The following is a 19322-nucleotide window of genomic DNA, read 5'->3' on the forward strand; positions in this document are numbered from 1 at the left end:
TTTTTTTTTTTTTTTTTTTGTGGTGTCTCTTTTTGTTGTTTTGTTTGGTGATTTTTATTATTATTATTATTATTATTATTATTATGTTACTCTTTTTAGCTGGAGAAAGGCTCTAGGTCTGTCAACCCAGACAACTCTATCAGTTGCAAGCAATTTCCTGCCTGGTTGGAAAAAAGCCTTGTATGAAGCAAAAGAACCAGATTGATTCAAAATTGGTTCAGTTGGGAATTAAATCTGCATTTCAGATAAATATAGGTTAAATAAATCCTGATTATTTCATCATTTTGTACACAGTTAAATTTCCTAATCTGTAAAGCACTTTGTCATTGGTCTTTTAGATGGTGACTGGAATGTACTCTGCTCTGCCAGCCTCCCTCAGACACTGTATAACTTTTCTTCGCACAATAATAATTGCTTAATTTTGTTTGTTACATATGAAAAATTATTTAAGGACACGTTTGTAATTTTACAATCAAGAAGTACTTTCTCATAATTGGCGTGGGATACTAATGCTTTTCAAATTTTGTACAATGTTTGGGTTTTAACGTTTGCATTTGCTGCATATTTGTAAATTGTCTAGGAAGGACCTTGTATCCAAAAACATGTTTGCTGATTTCCAGATTAGTATTATTAATCTAATGAGTACTTCGGTACTCATCCAAAGTGCATCAGAATTTGACGTTAAGAAAAACTGAAAGAATGCTTATATGGGTTTATGAGGATCTGATGTTAAGCTAATGATTTAATTGTATGTAATGAAATTCTGGTTTGGTTTTTAGATTTTAATTCACTTTTTGACAATGTGCCTTTTATACTAAATTGTGTCAAAAAATAATGAATGTAGGAGTATAAAAAGGTTGGTCAGTTTCTGCTATCTCAGATTCTATATCCTTAAACTTGATAGTGTGAAATGGTGACATACTTTGCGTAAAACCCTTCCAGGTCTGGCTTGGATTGCACAATTACAGTAGCTACTTCTTTACTGATAACGCTAAATCAAATGAAGGGCACTTTCTATTGATGACTACTTTTTGAAAATGTCTTGTATTTACACTTGAGCTGTGTTTCACTTTACAGCGGTCTTTTTGGAGGCCAGGGTTTTGCATATCACAGGAAGCCTTACTGTGCAACTCTGTGCTGTGCATAAAAAATAAAAATCTTTCAAGAAGTATATGAGATCTCTATGGAAATCTGGATTTATTTTTGTGTAAAGCCCAAAATATTGTCCAGGAAAACTAATTTTCTATTTTTTTTGCATTTTGTAACATAATCTAGTAGCTGATGAGTATTTCTAGATATAGCGTGCGTATTTCTGGAGACCAAAACATGTCAGAAAGAAAATAAATATATGCAGAGACTGGTGTTTAAGTTGTGATGAATGTACTTCTATTTATTTTGGTGAGTGGGTGTGATGCAATATTAAAGTGTTAGTGTGTAAATAAGGGTGCTTCTAGTTTTAGCCAATGGTTTTCTTTGGGGATATCAGTTGTGCACAATGTCTTTTTACACAATGTGACAAATCAGGTTTAAAAACGTACATAGCTTAACTGTTTTCTGGTGCTGTCAAGAAAGTGTATACTTTTGCACACACCAAATGCATATAAAAGTTTTGCAGAGTATGTATACAATAAATTACAGGCATTAAACATTTCACTGCTATTTCTCAGTGGTTTCCTTTAAGGAAGACTTTTCAGATTGTTTTCTGCTGGTTTCCTCAGAGATGTCACATAAAACAGCATTAGGCTGAATGTTCTCCAAGAAAAATTCTTCTCTTGGTCTCATGCAGCCAGCAAGAATGTATGAAAAATTGATGGAGTCGCTTAAGGACTCAGAAAAGAGCTGAAACTCATTGGTGTCTCCTACAGTTTAGTCTTCTAACCTAATTTATATTTGAAGGAAGGAACGTGCATTTTAGAATGGTAACATAAACAGGTGTACAAGCTGCCTTTCATCTCTTCCAACGGGAGTACGGTGTTTCATCCTGCAGTTTCATAAGCATCCTTCTCGGATTCTTCTATTCCCATGTGAAGAACCTGAACCTCCTCTACTGCTGTCTGCTGTGCAACTGTTTACTGCTTTGACAGTTGGAGGTAAATACCAATAAGAGTTCTGATTAGCTAGCACTGTGAACTACTTCCAAATAGATAAATGAATACCCATCATCAAATTGAGCCCATCTGCCCGCCTTCCCTTGAAAAAGGAACAATTGCATGCTCTTGTGCTTAAAAAAAAAAAAAACAAAAAAAACAGTATATATGCACATATAAAGTCACTTAGCATTTGATTGGTGCCCAACCAGTACACTGCTTTACAGGCATGAAATCCTAGCCTGTTTGTTCTGGCCTTGTATGGAATCCCCCCGAGATTTTTAATGCATCTTCATAGTTCTAATCAGTCATTATTTTAAAGCAAATATATTCTGTTCAGGCAGGAGGAAACTTTACATTGAGTTATCTTAATCTGGCCAATAAAGCTATACTTCTCTGGAAGTAACAGAACTATTTTACTCAGATCTTAAAAAATAATAATAATAATAAATCCTTAGTTTGAGGGCGGGTTTTAGTTTTAGTTTTGATTTGAAATAATGTTTTAATTTCATAAAGCAGAACTGTGATTTAGTCATCCAATAAATGTTCTTTTACCTACCAGTTTAAATGCACATGTAAACATTTTTCCATGAACCTGGGAATCCAAAAAAAATCTGACATACCCTGGTTAATGTACTTTGTGAGATAAAACTCAGAAGAGGTTCCTGAGGTAATAATACATATCCCTAATTTAGTTCTAATCTCTCTGCCTGCAGTTAATGAATGCTTTTCCCAAACCAGCTGGTGCTTAATTTCCTTTGGGGATTTTCTCTATTCATTTTTTTGTGTGTGTGTGAGTCTTTGTTTTTTACCTATGTCCTTTTACCCACGTTGGCAAATTTATTGGTTGTTTTTTATCTTGGATGTAACATCTGCCCACCGTCTCTGTGTTACTGAGTTGAGAAAAGGCTCCTCTGATGTCATGCCCTATCATACCATGTGTGAATACAGCAACTGACAACTTAAAGAGAATTAAGAGCTTTGTTTTTGTTCCTTTTTCCTTACTAAAGGCATGGACTGGCATCTGACTTGAAAAATACTTAATGAGGACAGTGCTGCAGGTTTTATAATGCACTCAGAGTAAGAGTGTATATGTAATCATGCTGAGCATAAAAGGATGTGTTTCAGTGCCTTGGCTATACTCTACAACGTTTTAACCTCTTATGTGGACTTATTTATGGAAATGAAACTAGCTTCCTTGAATGATGCAACAAAGGATTTATAATGTTTGCTCTGAGTTTGTCTTGAACTCCCTGTCACAATAATTCTCCCTGCCTGCTGCTTCTTTTTTCGTCTCAGCCTATTCAGTACTTGTTCTGACAACAAAGTGGTGTATATGCTAGAGCAGTACACCTATTGGTTGACCTGCTGCCCTGAAGCTGACAAAGGACTCTGCTTATAATTGCTTTTTGCACAGCAGAGGCACTAACAGGAGGCAAGCTGCTCCATCTAGGGCTTTATTTTTATAGAGTGTGCAGGAATTTTGTTCCTGAGACCGCTGTGGGGGTGTAAAATATGACTGTCAATGATGTGCACACAGCCTGGTCGTGCAAGGTGAATCTTCAGTTCAGGCAGAGCAACGCACTTATTAACAGCCCTCTTCCCCCAGCCACAGTGTGCAAACCAGCAAACCCCTTATTAATATCACTTCTGTTTCTGTGCTGCGTGTGGAAAGGGAAGGCAGTGATGGTAGCATGCAGGATAATTGAACCATTTTGTGGAAGACTGATTGATGCCTCGTGCAGTTGGCAAAGAAGTCTAAAGTTGTGTGAAACTGCTGGTTGAAATGCAGTCTTCGCTGGATTGTGCTTTTAAACTGATAGATAACGGAACAGTGATAAAATGAGCTAGTCATAGTGTGGATCATGTTCAGATCACATATGGTTGCCCAGAACAAAGGTGAACAGTGAGATAAATGATGCTTTTACCTGTGATATGTCCAGAGCTAAAGCCAAGTTTGATGGGTTTTGTGCAGAAACTGTTCCCCTGCCACTTGTAGTGCACTTAATCTTCATTTATTCCCAGACCTTCAGTATGTGGGATGATCACAGAAGCACTCTTCAGAAGTGAAAATTTTGCACAAGTCATGTAGCTTCTATAACTTTTAATTTCTGTTCCATTATTCTTAATTTGGACAGCTCGTTACTGCATGATTTTCTCCACTGGTGAAAGGTTCCTGGGAACTTTTTCCTTTGGCTTTGCTCAAAGGTACCACTGAGATACAGAATGCCCAAGGTTATCCAGAAGATTACGGCCAGTGTCTGAAGTATGACGTTTTAGGACACAGAATATGATGCCATTTTCCTCTTGTGTAAAACTGAATAAAATTCACAGGTCACGTGCAGTAGAACTAGCTCCATGTTCCAGGAGCCTCTCATTTTATTTTGCTCTATCCCTCAGCACCTGAAAAACCACAGCCTATTTTCTGTGTAACTGGCCATTTCTTCCATCAAGTCTCAAAATACCTCAATAAGAAGACCCTTAGTGCTGGCAAAATGCTGTTTTTTGAATACACAGGGCAAGCTTTTATGGAAAAAGGAGCTCTTAATTTATAAAAATTTATAAAGAGTTTGATATATTGGGTGTCTGCTCAATAAATGCCAGTTTAAAGAGATTTCTGAAGCTTGATTGGTAGTAATATATGTAAAATGCTATGGGCACACTCAGAAGAGCACAGTACTACCAGTCCCGCTGGCTTTACCAGCTGATTTGCGTTTAAAGTAAATGTGCATGTGAAAGATTTTCGAGAGCAGAGACAGTGTTGGATAACGTAAAAGCACTGTGGTGGAGACTTGCATATGAGCTGCTGGGCAGGCAGATACCATTTACTGTCTTGAAACCACCCACAGTTGGCTTCAAGATGGGGCTAAGGCAAGGTGTGTTTATCTTCAGAACTGCATTTAACAGAACACCCCTGCTGCTCTTGGAGCTATCGGTAACTCTCCAGCTGGCCACGTTCAACCTCACTATCCCCAGCACTTCTGGCCTGTGTCATCCTTAGGCTGACTGCAGTGAGTGAGTACGCATACAGCAATGAAGCCAATAAACCTGCAGAAAGCATCTATAGAAATGGCAATTATACTGCTAGCTTTCTTTTTGCTTAATGCAGTAGGAGGTGCTGGGTTAGGGAAGTCAGGAGCTAGCTTCCAAAGCTGAAATACAGAAGGGAACTTCAGTAATGAAAAGGTAAAAATCAAGTCTTTAACCCGTGCAACCTGGTACAACTACTGATTTAAATGAAACTATAATTTTCATTAGATCAGGTTGGGTTTATAGTAAGAATATGCAATCTTTTGGAAAAATGTTTTTCTTAAGTCTCCTCTCTTGGCAACTTCCTGCTCTGTATGTCAAGAAGCACTTTTGGAAATGGCAACCTGTGAGATGTGGGGGAGGAACTGCTGGAAGGTGGTGTGTGGGGTGGCAAGGCCATTATCTGTGTGGGCAGAACACCAGCTTGCTAGCAAGATATTTAATCACCTCAAGATTAGCTGGCAGTAGGATATGTAATTCAATATGGAGTTAATCCTTGCATATTATGTTTAGAGCAGATAATGAGTCAGAAGGCACAGGCACTGTTTTGAATTTAAAGAAGAGTTCAAACAGTGAATATCAAGAACTCTGGACCTGTAGTTTGGGTGCATGCTTAGTCAGGGATGACCTGTAAGCCTCACGGCAATGGTATACTACTCAGCCTTGAGATGACAGTGGTGTGTCACTACCAGTAGTATATTGTTACTATTCCAGTTTCTACAATTATTTTGGCTATATTGCACATACAAATTTTAAAAAGCATTACCAAGTGTCTAATCTATTAATAACTACATATCTTTCAGATTTGCCTAATTGTCTTTACTGTGAAATACACAGAAATTAAAAAAAAAAAAAAAAAAAAAAAAGATTTTTTTGAGATTACAAATTTTGAAGTACCTTATTCTTAACCATTAGCCTCTGCTAGGACCTTTGTGAGTGAAACAATGATTTTCAAGCTGTCTTTTAAAAGGGTTTAGGAGAAAGTTCATGCAAATCATTCTGTAACAGTTCATCTTGGGATTCACCATATTCCACCCTTCAAAAAAGGATGCAGCCACCAAGTCTATAGGAGGCTGTAGTAAAGGTAGCTGTTGTATACGTCACGATTCCTCCTGCCACAAAACCCAAGTGGCCAAGGATACCTCTCGCTTTTTAGAGAGGCTCTTTACCATAGCATTTCTGTAGGGCTTGGGGATTTGCTTGCTGTTGCCATTTTGTGCATTTTGCCCTTCAATTGCTCTCCTGCAGGTTGGCAGCTTCTGCACAAATACAGGCTTCAAGAAAGGGCAGGACTGACCAAAGTGAGACCGGCAGGAAGGAGGAAAGGCAGTCCTCACCTTAACTCCTCTTCAAAGAGTTGGACACCCTACCCTACAGGTATGACTTGTCACGTGTCTAGTGTTTCACTGACAGAAGCAGCCAAAAAGGCAACCCAGTTGTAATGGGAAAAATATTGACAGTGAAAGAAACATGCTAAAAAAAAAAAAAAAAAAGTCTGCTGCCCTGGGAATTTGGAGCATCCCTGAGGAGCACAGCTGGCAACCTTGAGGTGCAGCTGGGTAACTCGGACATGCTGAGATACCCTTCCTTCATAAGCACAAAACTTACCTTACCACCAAGAAAAACAGCGATTTGTCTGTGAAAAGCAAAAATCAGTCTGGGAAGGCAAAAAGTGATGTAACACCAACACTCGGCTGCTCCGAGAGGTGGTGTCCTAGGCCCCCTTACGTCTGTATCAATGCAGAAATAACTCATTGCCTACCCGAAGGGGAACTTCTCTGCGAGTGGGGTCTGGGCACCTCGGAACTAAGTCCCTGTCCCTCGCTGACTGGTCTGCAACTGGGAGCAACTGGGTGGGTGCTGCGGCAGTAGCGCTTCAAAAGTATTATTTAGAGCAGGAGATACGCATGCATACAGGCAGTCCAGAAGTCAGTACGCACTTGGGCAGTGGCGATTCACGGCGAGTTGCCACAAGTCAGCTTCAAGAAGTCAGCGGCGCCCCGCAGCGGCCCTCAGGCGAGGCCGCCGCCTTCCCTCACGCGGGGCCGGGCCGGGCCGGGCGGCGCTGGGGCGGCTGGGAGGCGGCAGCCGGCGCCATGGCGTTCGCGGCTGAGGAGGCGCTGAGGAAGCAGCTGGGCAGGGTGCGCGGGGCCGCCGCTCCGAGGGAGACGCGGGGCGGGAGGGCAGCGTGACGGGGCTGGCTGGGGTGGCGGGGCTCGGCCGGCCCCGCGGCCCTGGGGTCGCTGCCGGGGGAGCGGGGTTTGTTTACCTGGCCGCTGTGAGGCTGTGCCGCAGGTAGCTGGGTTGTTCGTCGGGCTGGGGACGTGTGGGGGGCGCGCGATGGGACTTCGGAAGGGGCTGTCAGTGTCCTGGGGGCTTGTCTGATAGTCCCTGCCTGCCATCTCGGGGCTCTTCAGGCAGGGATTTGTTTTCGTAGCATCTCCCTGAGGTAAAAACTTTTTAATTTCCATATGAGAAACTGAGCTATGCATACCTAACGCCAGGCTCACAACGTGAGAATTTCCGTATCTGATAGACCTCAGAAGGACTTTACAACCTATTTAATAGGAATAATTAATACTTATTTAATAGGAATACGCATTTAATAGGAAAACAACGTATTTAATAGGAATATAACTTTTGTATTATGAATATGGGGTCAGCTGGGGAGGGATGGCTTTGGTTCACAGCAAGGTGTGCTAACACAAGGTGTTACGTTCCAGCTGTGTGCCTGTCCTTGCTTGGGCACCTTTGAGTTTTCAGCGCTTGACTTTGCAGCATCCAGTCAGACCAAACACCGAGAAGCTGACTAAAGGGCGTTTCTCATCCGCAGCTTTGTGTTTTCGCATGCAAGGGGGAAAATAATGGTGCTGTGTAAGCAGCTCTAGCTATGGTCCTGGTGGGGCGTCTTACTGAAGAGCAGGTAGGTTTTAGGTGCTGCTTTGTGGCAAGTATCGCAGCGCAGTGAGCCTTGTAGGGCACTCAGGGCTGGTTCAGCCCCCTGCAGAGGCTGTCTGCTCACACAGACAGGAAGGGGGAAGAATGGTATATGCAGAATGAGGTCAGAAATTGAATTCTAGTGTTGCAACAGCAGACCCGTGATACTTTCAAAGCTTTTTTTGGTAGCAGCTCTTAAGTATTTATCTCATGCCAAAGCTATTTATAATGCTACAATGGTATCTGCCCCTTCTTGTGTTTCCACCTTGTCTTGGTTCCATCTCCCTGTTTCTGGTAATGGCCTTTGAAAGGAAACTTTTTTCTGTTTTTTCTTTTAATCTCTCCCTGCTTTCAGTATAAGTTCAGGGACCTGACCATAGAAGAACTGAAGACTGTTAACAAGACCTACCCTAACTTCACCTTCTCCATGAACACATACAGTAAGAAGTGATACAGTTACTTTGAATGATTCTTCCTTGCTGTAAATTCAGATTATGTATAATGTGAGTGTCTTCCAGGTGCATTCCTACCTTTATTCTGACTTGCAGCAAAATTCCTCTTGCTATGTGACTATTTTTGAAGAAAGCAGACATATGAAAACCTAATTTTAATGTGTCAATAACTGTAGAAGGTTGATTTTTTTAATTTCTTTATGTGTAACAGCATTATCCCATATCCCATGATTCTATTTAAGGAAATCTCATGTCTTTAGCTTATCACGTGTGGTTTCCAGATTCTTTCAGAATGACTGAATGTTCCTATGAAACCAGAATTTCAGAGGAGAAGTGATTTTCAGACTAGTGATATCCTTAGTTGTACCAGCACAATCATCATTAAGATTCCATTAAGGAATTATCTCAGAGGAGGATGGGGGGGATACACGATGGATGACACTTTTGTAACATTGGTGACTAGAGCAACGTATTTAATTTCTAAAGAAAAAATAGCAGTGTATATTTGTAGTTGTGGATGGAATTGCCATAATCATTTTGATTTTTAACTTCAGCCTTCAAGGATGGATCCCAGAAAGACCTCCTGAATTTCAGTGGTACTGTTCCAGTGAAATATGGTAAGAGTAATTGAATGTAATTTCCCTACTAGTTATGAATCTAATTGTTAAATGTGCTGGGTGCCGCCTCCCAACAGCATACCATGCTGATTCGTCATGGAGAATCTTAGAAAAACATGTGGCTAAAGTAGTAGAGATGGCTTTTCTGCTCTGGCAGCCAGATGGGAGAAGTGGGGAATAAGCGAGAGTGCTGCTACTTATTTCCAGCAGTCAAAAGGAGTTAAGTTTACTCCTAAATGTGTTGTAAATGAAGTGGAATGTTAAAATCAAACATGAAAATCATGCCGGTAAATTATTAGATTAAGCTGTGGTAGCCTGCATATATGAGATGAGGTACCCTTTCTCATTTTCAGTATGCTCAGGGCTAATGTACACACACTATAGGATCAAATACCCAAGAATGTAAATGAATACAAGTCTGTGAAGTCTGTGTCGTGCCTTTGGGATCCTGGTATTGCTGGTGTTGGTTTCTGAGCTGTAGCTTCGTTGAAGTTGGCTGTAAAGGATTTTGCCTAAATTGGCAGAACCTGCTTCTGCTCCATAAACAAGTATCTTCATGCACACATAGATGCTGAAATAAGGCGTTACAAGATAAGTCAACTAAATAAATAAAAAAAACATTTAGTGTGACAGATTTATTTGCCTAGAAAACTGGATGCATTGGCCGACAGAGAGTACCCAAGGGAAAAAAACAAGAAGAAGAAAAAAGCTTACATTAATCAAGACTCAATCAAGTCAAGCAGACAAGTCTGCTTTTGTAAAGTGGCCTAAGTAACATAAGTGCTTTTGAGTGCAAAACTAGAAAGTGATTTGTCTGGCTTTTTTTCTTTGTTATTAAGAAATATGAATCACGTGCATTCACACCTGTTTTTTGTTTCTTCTCAGTGGTAATGGTTTTGTTTGTGTTGAACAGGTAATTCCTATAACATACCTATTCGTCTGTGGATTTTGGATTCTCATCCCTTTGCTCCCCCCATTTGCTTCTTGAAGCCGACTGCGAACATGGGCATTTCAGTGGGAAAGCATGTTGATGCTCATGGCAGGATTTATTTGCCCTACCTGCAAAACTGGAGCCATGTAAGAGGGGCAGCAGGGGAAGGAGGTGTCTGGGAATAATGTCTGATGTTATATGGGGAATAGTGGAGAGGGGTGGATAGGGTTTGGGGCTTTTTGTTTTCTGCATTGTTTGTTAAATATGTAATGATTATGCAAAGAGAAGCAGAATGTTAGCACCTCTTGAAATTACAGCTTTCAGCCAGTATGAGGTGATCATAAGGAAAATCGCCATCGATTCTAAAGACAATTATTTTAGGCTGAATAATAATGGGATTGAGTTTGTTACAAAGTATTATAAGACCTCTGTAGCATCTTTGGTGCTTTCCCCTTTGATGCAGTGAAAAATGAATAATAATGGTAGACAAATTGAGTATCCCTGGAAAGTTCAGTGGAAGTTCTGATGTTTTGGGGATGTCTTTTTTCAGTAGAACTATGTGAATCATTAGGACAGAGATTCAAAAGCCAGTGCTGTTGCTAAATAATTTTATGCACCATTAAATAGCTTACTTAAATATGACTGTCTGGCCAGTGAAAGTGATTTAATGAAAGCTAGTTTTCAAAAAAGGATAGGATATATTTTCCTTGATCAGTAGAGAAATTTCCATGGACATTGTTTCTGTTGCTCAAACTTCTACTGTCTTCTTGCCTAAAGAAGAACTGAATCACCAAAGCTGTGCTCAGTTAAGCTCATCTAAGAGGGAAGCTGTCTTTCCTCTAGCTAAGGTTTGCCCTGTTTATGTTATTTGACGTAGCTAGATCAAAGGCTTTCATATGTCCATGGATGCTTTCAAAAACTAGTTGCACTGGTCATTTAAATTCTGTAACTCCTTTTTGTTACATTCCTTTTAAGCCGTTCTCCTGTTTGAAAAGTATCTTCTTAAAAAGTTGTGCTTTTCTTTACCTTAAATCTTTCCATGTTAAGGGTGTCAGTATTTATAATTTTGTCAGGGTTTATATAGCTATGGCTCTTTATGAAACTGCTCCAGTTTACAGTTGATACTGGTACGTGACAAAGCTAGTCAGCTGTTTTGTCATCTTACTGTGTTTCAGCCTAAATCAACTATTGTTGGATTAATCAAGGAAATGATTGCAAAATTTGAGGAAGAGCTCCCTCTGTATTCATTGACATCTTCTGATGCAGCCAGGCAATCAGAACTTCTCTCCTACATTGCAAAGATTACTGAAGGTGTGGATATTTTCATATATTGGTGATGTTCTAACACATTGTGTTTATTAATTATTGTACTTATTAATTTATTGTTATTACTTTATATCACAAAAATGGCTGCATAACGTTAACATCTGAATTTTTGGTGCTTGCTTCACAAAATTCATTGTGAAATCTTGTGAAAGGGAAACATGATTTTAGAATAAACAAGTTGATTTTACCCCATCACAGTCATTCATTCCCTCAGGTCTCAGTTGCTTGTGCTCTCACATCGGCAGTCGCAAGCCCTGTCTGCCCACAGCAACTGGGGTGCAGCACTGAGGACAAGGAGTGCTGGTTTTGAGGCCATATTGTGTCTCTTGGGTTCTTCTCATTCAGTGGTGGCAAGCTGATTTTGGTCTTGTCTCTTGCACCCTTTAGTAGTGGATGCTCTTTGGCATCTTTTGCCTCACTGTTTTATCTCACCTATTTTCAGTCTTGGGCAAAATTCCTAAATTTCACAGTTCTCATGATTTACTTATCTGGGTATTCTATGGCTCCAGTACTGTTCTTCATCTTGACACATATTCTTCAGGTCAGTCCTTTCTTCTTTTAGTGAAATGAGATCATCTGGGGCAACTAGTGCATATCCTTCCCTTTGAACTATTTTCTACTGTTTCATCTGGTAATTGTGTACACAGACATGTTTGTGAGCATACGTGTGTATGCAATACATGTTTCCAATCGATCAATCTTAATGTTTCTTTTACAAACCTCTTTGTGTTATACTCAGAATGGGAATTGTTGCATTACCAGTACCATTGGCTAAATGACCTCAAGTATTTTAATCAAACTTGATTTTGAATGTCTTTTCAAAATTTTAACCCTTTTACAGATTGTCTGACTCTGGTATATATTCATGCCTGTAGCAGTAGCAAAGGGAGTATTATTTCTATGATCTTGGTGTCTAGCTGCTGCTTATTATTATGCTCATGCATTCCATTTAGTGAAAAAACATTCCTATTGAGCGAGGAATATGTGTGTGTTACGCTTTTTGAGTTAGCATGAATTTTCCATGGTCAGACTCAACCACTATTTTGAAGCTTATGTAAGTTGGTTTAACTCTAGCTGTGTTCCTTTACGAAGCATCGATACTTGTATTGATGCGGTATGGACCAGCACATCAGTTTGTGTTTTCCTTTTAATTGTAGGAGAAACTGACACGAAATCTAAGAGTAAAACCGGTGGAGACAAAAATGAAGGGTGTTTCAACAAAATTACTGTGGTTGGAGCTGGAGACCTTGGCATTGCCTGTGTGCTAGCAGTTGCAGCAAAGGTATGTAATTAATGTAAATAGCTACAGACCTGATTAATATAGAGGCTTCCAACCTAGTTCTTAGTGCCTGACACACAGAACTAGCTCAGCATTTTCAATAGTCACGTCACTGCTTATGTCATTTGCCTCTTCCCTTCAGTTAATTTATAGATGCACAGAAGCATTAGTTTCTGCTGTGTTTTCTCAGCAAGCTTTTGTAAATACAAAGGGTTGAATTAGGAATTCACGTACTTTGAAAATCTTTTGTTAATAGACTGTTGCCTAAGCTGTGGCCTGTTAGAATTGGATCTCCTAGTCACCTGGAAAGGGGTTTTATAGATGGTCTGCACTGTATTGCAGCTATATGCTCAGAGACAATGTTTATTACTTTCTAGAGATGTTTTTATTATTTTTTTTCATAATGCCTTATATTCCAATTCAACTCATTAAACTAATTCTCTTTTTCTTGTGATTTGTCAGTAATTTTGGTGAGGTCTGCCCATGTGGCTTATTTTATACACAGTACAAGAACTGCTGTTTTGAATTGGAGAAAAAGCTGTTCTTATTCCCATTGCTGACAAGAACAAGTTGTGTTTTATTGTTGTGTGTTATTTATTTAGGGTGTTGCAGACAAGGTGGTTCTTCTGGATCTTTCTGAAGGTGCAGCAAAAGGAGGAACTATGGACTTGGAGATCTTTGCTCTGCCAAATGTGGAGATCAGCAAAGGTACTAGATCTCATTGCTGGAGTGGCTTTAGTCGCAGAGGTTGAGGTGATGTAGCTCGATAGCTCTTCCACGGTAGAAGATGGAACTGAATTGAGCAACAGCTTCATTTTTCCTTGCTTGCCTGTGGTGTTTTATGCTCCTTGGACCCTCCGCAACACAAAATTGTGGGGGCTGCTTTCACATCAGGCTTCTAATGTGATTTACTTTAGTCTGGGGATGGGGATGCGTTCTGGTTACACCAAGCATCTTACCTGATTATTCTGTTTCCACCTGACATTGCCTGTTCTACATCCTTTGATCTTACCTTGCAGATTTTGCTGCTAGCACATTTTTTTTCCTGAACCCTGCTTGTTGAACTGTACCACAAATCTGTTTGTGCTTTTGTGCACCTGTTACATATTTATGTTTCTCTGTGATAGAGGGAGCTTGTATGTTGTTGCTGGTGCTGCTATTAGTAGTGTCACAGTGTTACATAATGCTTCTGTACTGTAACCTGGTAGTTAGTGTGCTTATGTCTAGGCTTGGGGCAGGCTGGTATTACGTTTTTTAAGTAAGCTTACACTTTGCAGGTACACTAGGCCTTTGCTTTGGCTACAGCTGTTTTCAGAAGTGGTATTAGAAGACTAACATAAGTAGGCTTTTGGAACTCTTATAGCTGTCTACACGGCCTTCATTGAGCTGAAAGAACAACTAAAAGATAAAGGAATAAAGTCTCTGCCCTTCTTTTACAAGTCAGAAGAAAAATGAAGCAGCCTTTTCATGGATGTGTTTTTTTCCCTTGCCAAGAAAATTAAGTTTGGAAAGCTTATATGTCAAAACTGTATATGTGTTGTCTGGTTTATGCTTTGTAGCCTTGGTCAAACTTCAGTCTCTCTTCTGTGTTGCCCACTATGAAATGGGAAGAGTGGTTCTGTGGGAGAGCTGTGTTTTACAGGTGCTGTGGAAGTGCCCCACGTTCCAGATGGGGGGGTGGGGATGAGACACAAGGGGAAGAATCCCTAACTTAAGCTGCATGCTGCAGTTAAGCATTTAGGATAGCATTTCGGTTTGCATCTGAAACTTGATAAAGTAACATATTTTTTAAAAACACATTTTGTTCATAATTCCAGATATTTCTGCTTCAGCTGATTCCAAAGTCGTCGTGCTCACAGTTAACTCACTGGGCAGCGCTCAGACTTACCTTGATGTCATACAAAGCAATGTGGACTTGTTCAGGGGATTTATCCCAGCAGTATCACACTACAGTCAGAACTCTGTTCTTCTTGTTGCTTCCCATCCAGGTGCGTTGGTACTTCACCTAATGTTCTGTCCCTGCAATGGCTTTCTGTTTGGGCTGTTTTAAAAGTACATTACTGCAGAATGCACCCACTTAGTCAGAAATTCTTGCTACTCTGAAAGATATTTTCCTTTTCAGCATTGAGCAGGACACTGTCTTTGAGGGGGTTTTTCTTAACTGTTACCAAGATAAAAGAAAATAGTGTACTTTGTTTTGTTTAAAAGGTATGTATTTCTGCATATTTCTCTATGTAGCTTAAATGTCGCTGTACATTCAAGATTAGCATCCATTAGCTGCTGTCTTGTCAGCTGTTTTATGTGTGCGTTTCTCCTGTGCAGTAAGCGTAGATGTGTGTGTGTCGTGTGCCATGTGATCAGACTCGCAGACTACTAATATATGTGATGTGGTGTCACTAGTAAACATTGCAGCTGTGTTGTGGGGGAAAATCTCAATCTGTTGGGTCAGGAATATTGTGAAACAAGAAAAGCAGAAACACAGGGCAAGAAGTATTTGTGACCTTGTCTGTCCTGTAAACAGGCTGAAGACATTGCTAGCCCTTTTCTATTTTTCAATAGAAATTTCAATTGCTTCTTGGCCTTCCTGTCATTTAGAGCTGTGGAAATGGTGAAAAGATTTCCTGCCTTATGGGGGGGAAGAAACTCCGGCTGCGTTAAACTTAGAAGCACATGAGGGCTTTGGTATAGGGAAGTATAGTGACTCATTTTGAAGTTTCGCTTGACTTCTCTTAAAACTTCACTTGGTCTGTGAATCTTCCTTGCCTCCTCCCCATCTGATCTGGTGTTTTGGTTGAACAGAACTACTGAAGTGCTCATGCATGCTTTTGCCTTTTCTAAAGAAAACAAATCCATCCTGAGTTCTGTAACTGACTAATAGTTTGCAGTTGGGCTGAGTTTTGATTGATCCTTCACTGTCAGCACATTTTTCTTTCACATATAGTTGAAGTAATGACGTATGTGTCATGGAAGCTGAGCGCGTTTCCCCAAAGCAGAGTTATTGGAGTAGGTGGCAATCTGGATACCGAGAGATTTCAGCATACACTTGCAAACCTTTTGCAAGCACAGGCATTGGGAAAAGATGCTTGGATTGTTGGTGAACAAGGGGAAGACAAAGGTAAAGTGATATGGTTTCATGACTATGAGTATTTTAATGTTCTGGCAGTACTTAACTAACTGAGAAAAGTATTGAAGGTAGCCATGAGCCGGGTAGTAAATTTTTCATAATGTAATTCAAAAGGATAAGATTCTGGTCTGTGACCAAGTCTGAAGACCTGGGGTGGTTGCAAAAGTATTTTACATTTGTCACAGTTAAAGAAAATACAACCTTAAATGCTTTTTAATTGGTGTAACAATGTAGATGAAGATATATTGAAAGAGGAAGGAAGTGTGGTATAATGTATGATAGGCTACTGCTACTGTAAATTTTTTTTGCCTATTAATTCATTTTTAAGCAAGTGTCTCTGGCCAAGTGCTACTTCAGAGTTTTATTTCATGTCTGGAGACCCTTAGTGGGTCATCAATGCTATTTTTCTTGTTATGCAGGGAAAGGAAAGTTTGGAACCTTGCTTTTTTTTTTCCTGTTTCTTTTTTTTTTCTTTTTTTTTTTTTTTCCCCACCGTCTGGTCCCTATTTTAGTCACTCTTTAGATGTAGATTTAAACACTACTGTTTGTTTCTATCTAGTACTCTCATGGACCAGTTGTGACTCACATGTAAATCAAACTGAAACAATGGCTGCTCGTAATTCAAAGGAAAAGGTGGCTAACAGGTAATGCCATTATGATCTTAGGGCTTTTCCTTCATGCTCAAATACTTGAGGTTTGCAAGGGTTTTGTTTTTCTTCTGTTCTTTGTGAAGAGAAGGAAGTTTAGTCTAAAATTTTCACATACTGAGTTTCTATGAGTGTGTAGGTCTGTGATGAGTATGATAAAAATCATACGAACTTTTATGTAAGAGTATATACCTGCTGATTTTCTGATGTTTTTAATAATGTTGCGTCTGCGATGTTATCTAATGACAAGACAAGCTTTGTAGAATATACATGAGAACATCAGAGCTGACGGTTCAATTATGTCAATTAAAAAAAAAAAGGCAAGCTTTCTGGCATACTTTTCTCAGAGTTTGTGCAGGAGCAGTTTACTTCAAAGTGAAGTAAAAGTTTGGATCAGTTTACCTGATTTATTTATCCTCTCCTTGACAGAAAAAGGAATTGTTACTACTGTGGGTAAAATATATATTAAGAATTTCTTGAAAGAATGTCTTTTTTCTCTTCTGTTGTTTCCCAAATAAAAGAGTCATGTTTTTATGATACGCTTATATGTCTGTAGGGTTTTACGTATAAACTAAAAAAAGTGATAATTTAAATAATGAAAATCTAAACATCATTTTCTCCCCTTTTTGTCGTTTATGTAGAGCTATGGAAATCCTAAAGGGAAAAGGTCAGAGATCTTGGTCTGTTGGGCTCTCGGTTGCTGATTTGACTGACAGTATACTGAAAGATAAAAGAAAGGTTCATTCTGTATCCACCCTGGCAAAGGTAAATGGGTTATTTAATATCTTTTGGTTGGCACTGTAATGATGTTATTTATACTGGATATCCTCTGTTCAGAAGTAGCACTGTTATCATGACTTTCTTCCAACAACCACCTTCAGTTCTAGTCCAAGTGAAGCATAAATAGGCTGTTGTGTTAATCTGAAACCAATATTAAAAGTGGATTGTTTTACCCCAAAATACAAATGTTTAGATGGAAAATATGGTCAAGGTTGCTGACCACCTCCCCAGGAACAGCTGGATTTTGCAAATGAAGAGAAATGTGTCACAATTTAAGTGCTCAGTGTTGAATGTAGATTTTTGTGAGGACCAGAAGAGTTCAGTATCATTTATGAAAGTGTGAATTTTCTGGCATTATTTTATTTGACCAGCTTTGAAACAGCTGTTTTTGTTACTCCTTGATTCTTTACATTGAGGAGATTATTAAGCTCTATTTAACTTAAAATTGTAGACTAGACTTTGTGCAAAGTTTACCTAAGAGGCTTCATTAAAGCTCTAAGTCATTTCAAATGAATAAAAAAGAGAGAAGCATTTGTTGGTCACTTCTGTTTGTGGGACTCGGAAGGGTGGTTCACATTCTCAGTGCAGGAAGTTGAGCACAAAAGGCTGCTCATTGTAATCAAGTACAGATACACAGCTCGTTTCATCATTGTGATTTCAAGTGAAGTTTTTAATTCTTTATGAACTAAATGCTAAAAGTAGAGGAGTCTCTTAAGCTACAGTTAAACTTACTAATTAGAGTAACTACAGAAAGTAAAATTTCATGTACAGATCCTAAAAAGAAGCAAAATAGTGTAAACTTGAGCTACAATTATGTAACTTTGGTGAAATCTCTCACAGAATGAATACATGATCAATACTCAAAAAATACTCCCAGGAGAGATTTTTGATTTCCCGAAGAACTTCCCCAGCTAAATTGTATCTTGTAGTATCAGCTTGGCCTGCATCGTAGCGGTCTGATAAATTTATATTGGGAAACTCTTCCAAGTGTAGCATAATTCAAGATATTTTTAAATTCACACTGTAATATCTTACAGTTTCTGTATGGTAAAGCATTGCACGGGGTCTAAAAAGTGGAATTTGAGCTATACAAAATCATGCCATGTGATTAAATATCCTTGCTTAATTAACATTATCAAGTTCCTTTGTGGTTCCGTGCATCAGATAAAGATCAGCAGGAATAAATAACTGACAGTGTTCTCCACATGTTGTTTCAGGGAGGTTGCAATATAAACAGTGAAGTATTTTTAAGTCTTCCATGTATTCTTGGAACCAGTGGAGTGATTGAAGTGGTCAAACTAGAAGAAGATCCATCAGTGCAAGAGAAACTGCAGAGCAGTGCAGGATCAATTCACGACCTTCAGCAGCAGCTCAAACTGTAAGCACCAGGGAGGCCGCAGCATCTGCTCACAGAAGCTAGAGATCTGCTGGGCACAACTGGTTGCTTGGTGTATACGGTTTTCTCTATAAGACAAGATTATTATTATTATTTTTTATTTTGCCTACCACGGTGCTTTCTCTATGTGGATTTGGTTTACGTTATTTAACACTCCACTGCCCGGTACAAATTTCTGACTTCAAAAGTGCACTGTGGGTAACCAAAACCTGGAGATTAATGTGCAAGAACGCTTTATGTAAATTCAGGTGACATTTGTCTGTAGTATTTCCTTTTTCCACAGCTAATTATGGCCTGGTTCTTGAGGTATTCCTAACTTTGCACCTCAGGAGGAAACCACCTAGGACAGGAGCTCACCCAGCTCCTTGGATGCTCCAGCCAGAACCCTTCCTCCTCGTTCTAAGTGCTGCCTGAGGGACTTGTGTACACATGGTTGGTTGCAAGGCGGCTCGTAGGGGCAGCAGGGGCTGCGCTTTGGGAGCTTGATCTTTTGTACTTAACGTCTACCGTCAATGGACTCCATCCTTGGGGGTTATGAAGAGGGGGGATAAAAGCCTGGTTTAATAGCACGCTGAAGAATTGCATATGGATTTCTGTTGTACGTTTAGTGATGCCTGGGGCTTTCCGGCCGTGACTGGTGTATTTGTGAGGGCGCCCAGGGCACCGAGGGGCGCCCTCAGGGGCAGCCGTGGCACCACAAGGCGCAGCTGCCGGCG

At 39.8% G+C, this 19322-nt stretch overlaps 1 protein-coding gene across 5 annotated transcripts; it reads left to right on the forward strand.

Annotated features, from left to right (window-relative positions):
* Positions 1–61: 61 nt before the first annotated feature.
* Positions 62–19213, forward strand: UEVLD (UEV and lactate/malate dehyrogenase domains). Of its 5 annotated transcripts, XM_035327643.1 has the most exons (13): positions 62–2090; positions 6366–6494; positions 8410–8494; positions 9061–9123; positions 10037–10200; positions 11230–11365; positions 12538–12662; positions 13262–13367; positions 14477–14647; positions 15601–15774; positions 16343–16427; positions 17072–17195; positions 18428–19213. In XM_035327643.1, the coding sequence occupies exons 3-13, from the start codon at positions 8482–8484 to the stop codon at positions 18590–18592; spliced, it is 1326 nt and encodes a 441-aa protein (XP_035183534.1). In that variant the 5' UTR covers positions 62–2090; positions 6366–6494; positions 8410–8481; the 3' UTR covers positions 18593–19213. The 5 variants fall into 5 exon arrangements, with proteins under 5 accessions (XP_035183534.1, XP_035183535.1, XP_035183537.1 ...); XM_035327644.1 differs by lacking the exons at positions 62–2090; positions 6366–6494 and adding an exon at positions 6836–6970; XM_035327642.1 differs by lacking the exons at positions 62–2090; positions 6366–6494 and adding an exon at positions 7100–7258.
* The last annotated feature ends 109 nt before the right edge of the window (positions 19214–19322 follow it).

This window comes from Oxyura jamaicensis, chromosome 5 (genome assembly GCF_011077185.1).
Source record: "Oxyura jamaicensis isolate SHBP4307 breed ruddy duck chromosome 5, BPBGC_Ojam_1.0, whole genome shotgun sequence".
NCBI classification, from domain to species: domain Eukaryota; kingdom Metazoa; phylum Chordata; class Aves; order Anseriformes; family Anatidae; genus Oxyura; species Oxyura jamaicensis.

Coding starts and splice junctions, on each gene's coding strand:
- UEVLD (XM_035327642.1), top strand. CDS start 7,214: ATGGCGTTCGCGGCTGAGGAGGCGCTGAGGAAGCAGCTGGGCAGG. Junction 15,775..16,342: donor TGAACAAGGGGAAGACAAAG/GTAAAGTGATAT, acceptor GTTTCTATCTAG/TACTCTCATGGACCAGTTGT. Junction 17,196..18,427: donor CTGTATCCACCCTGGCAAAG/GTAAATGGGTTA, acceptor ATGTTGTTTCAG/GGAGGTTGCAATATAAACAG.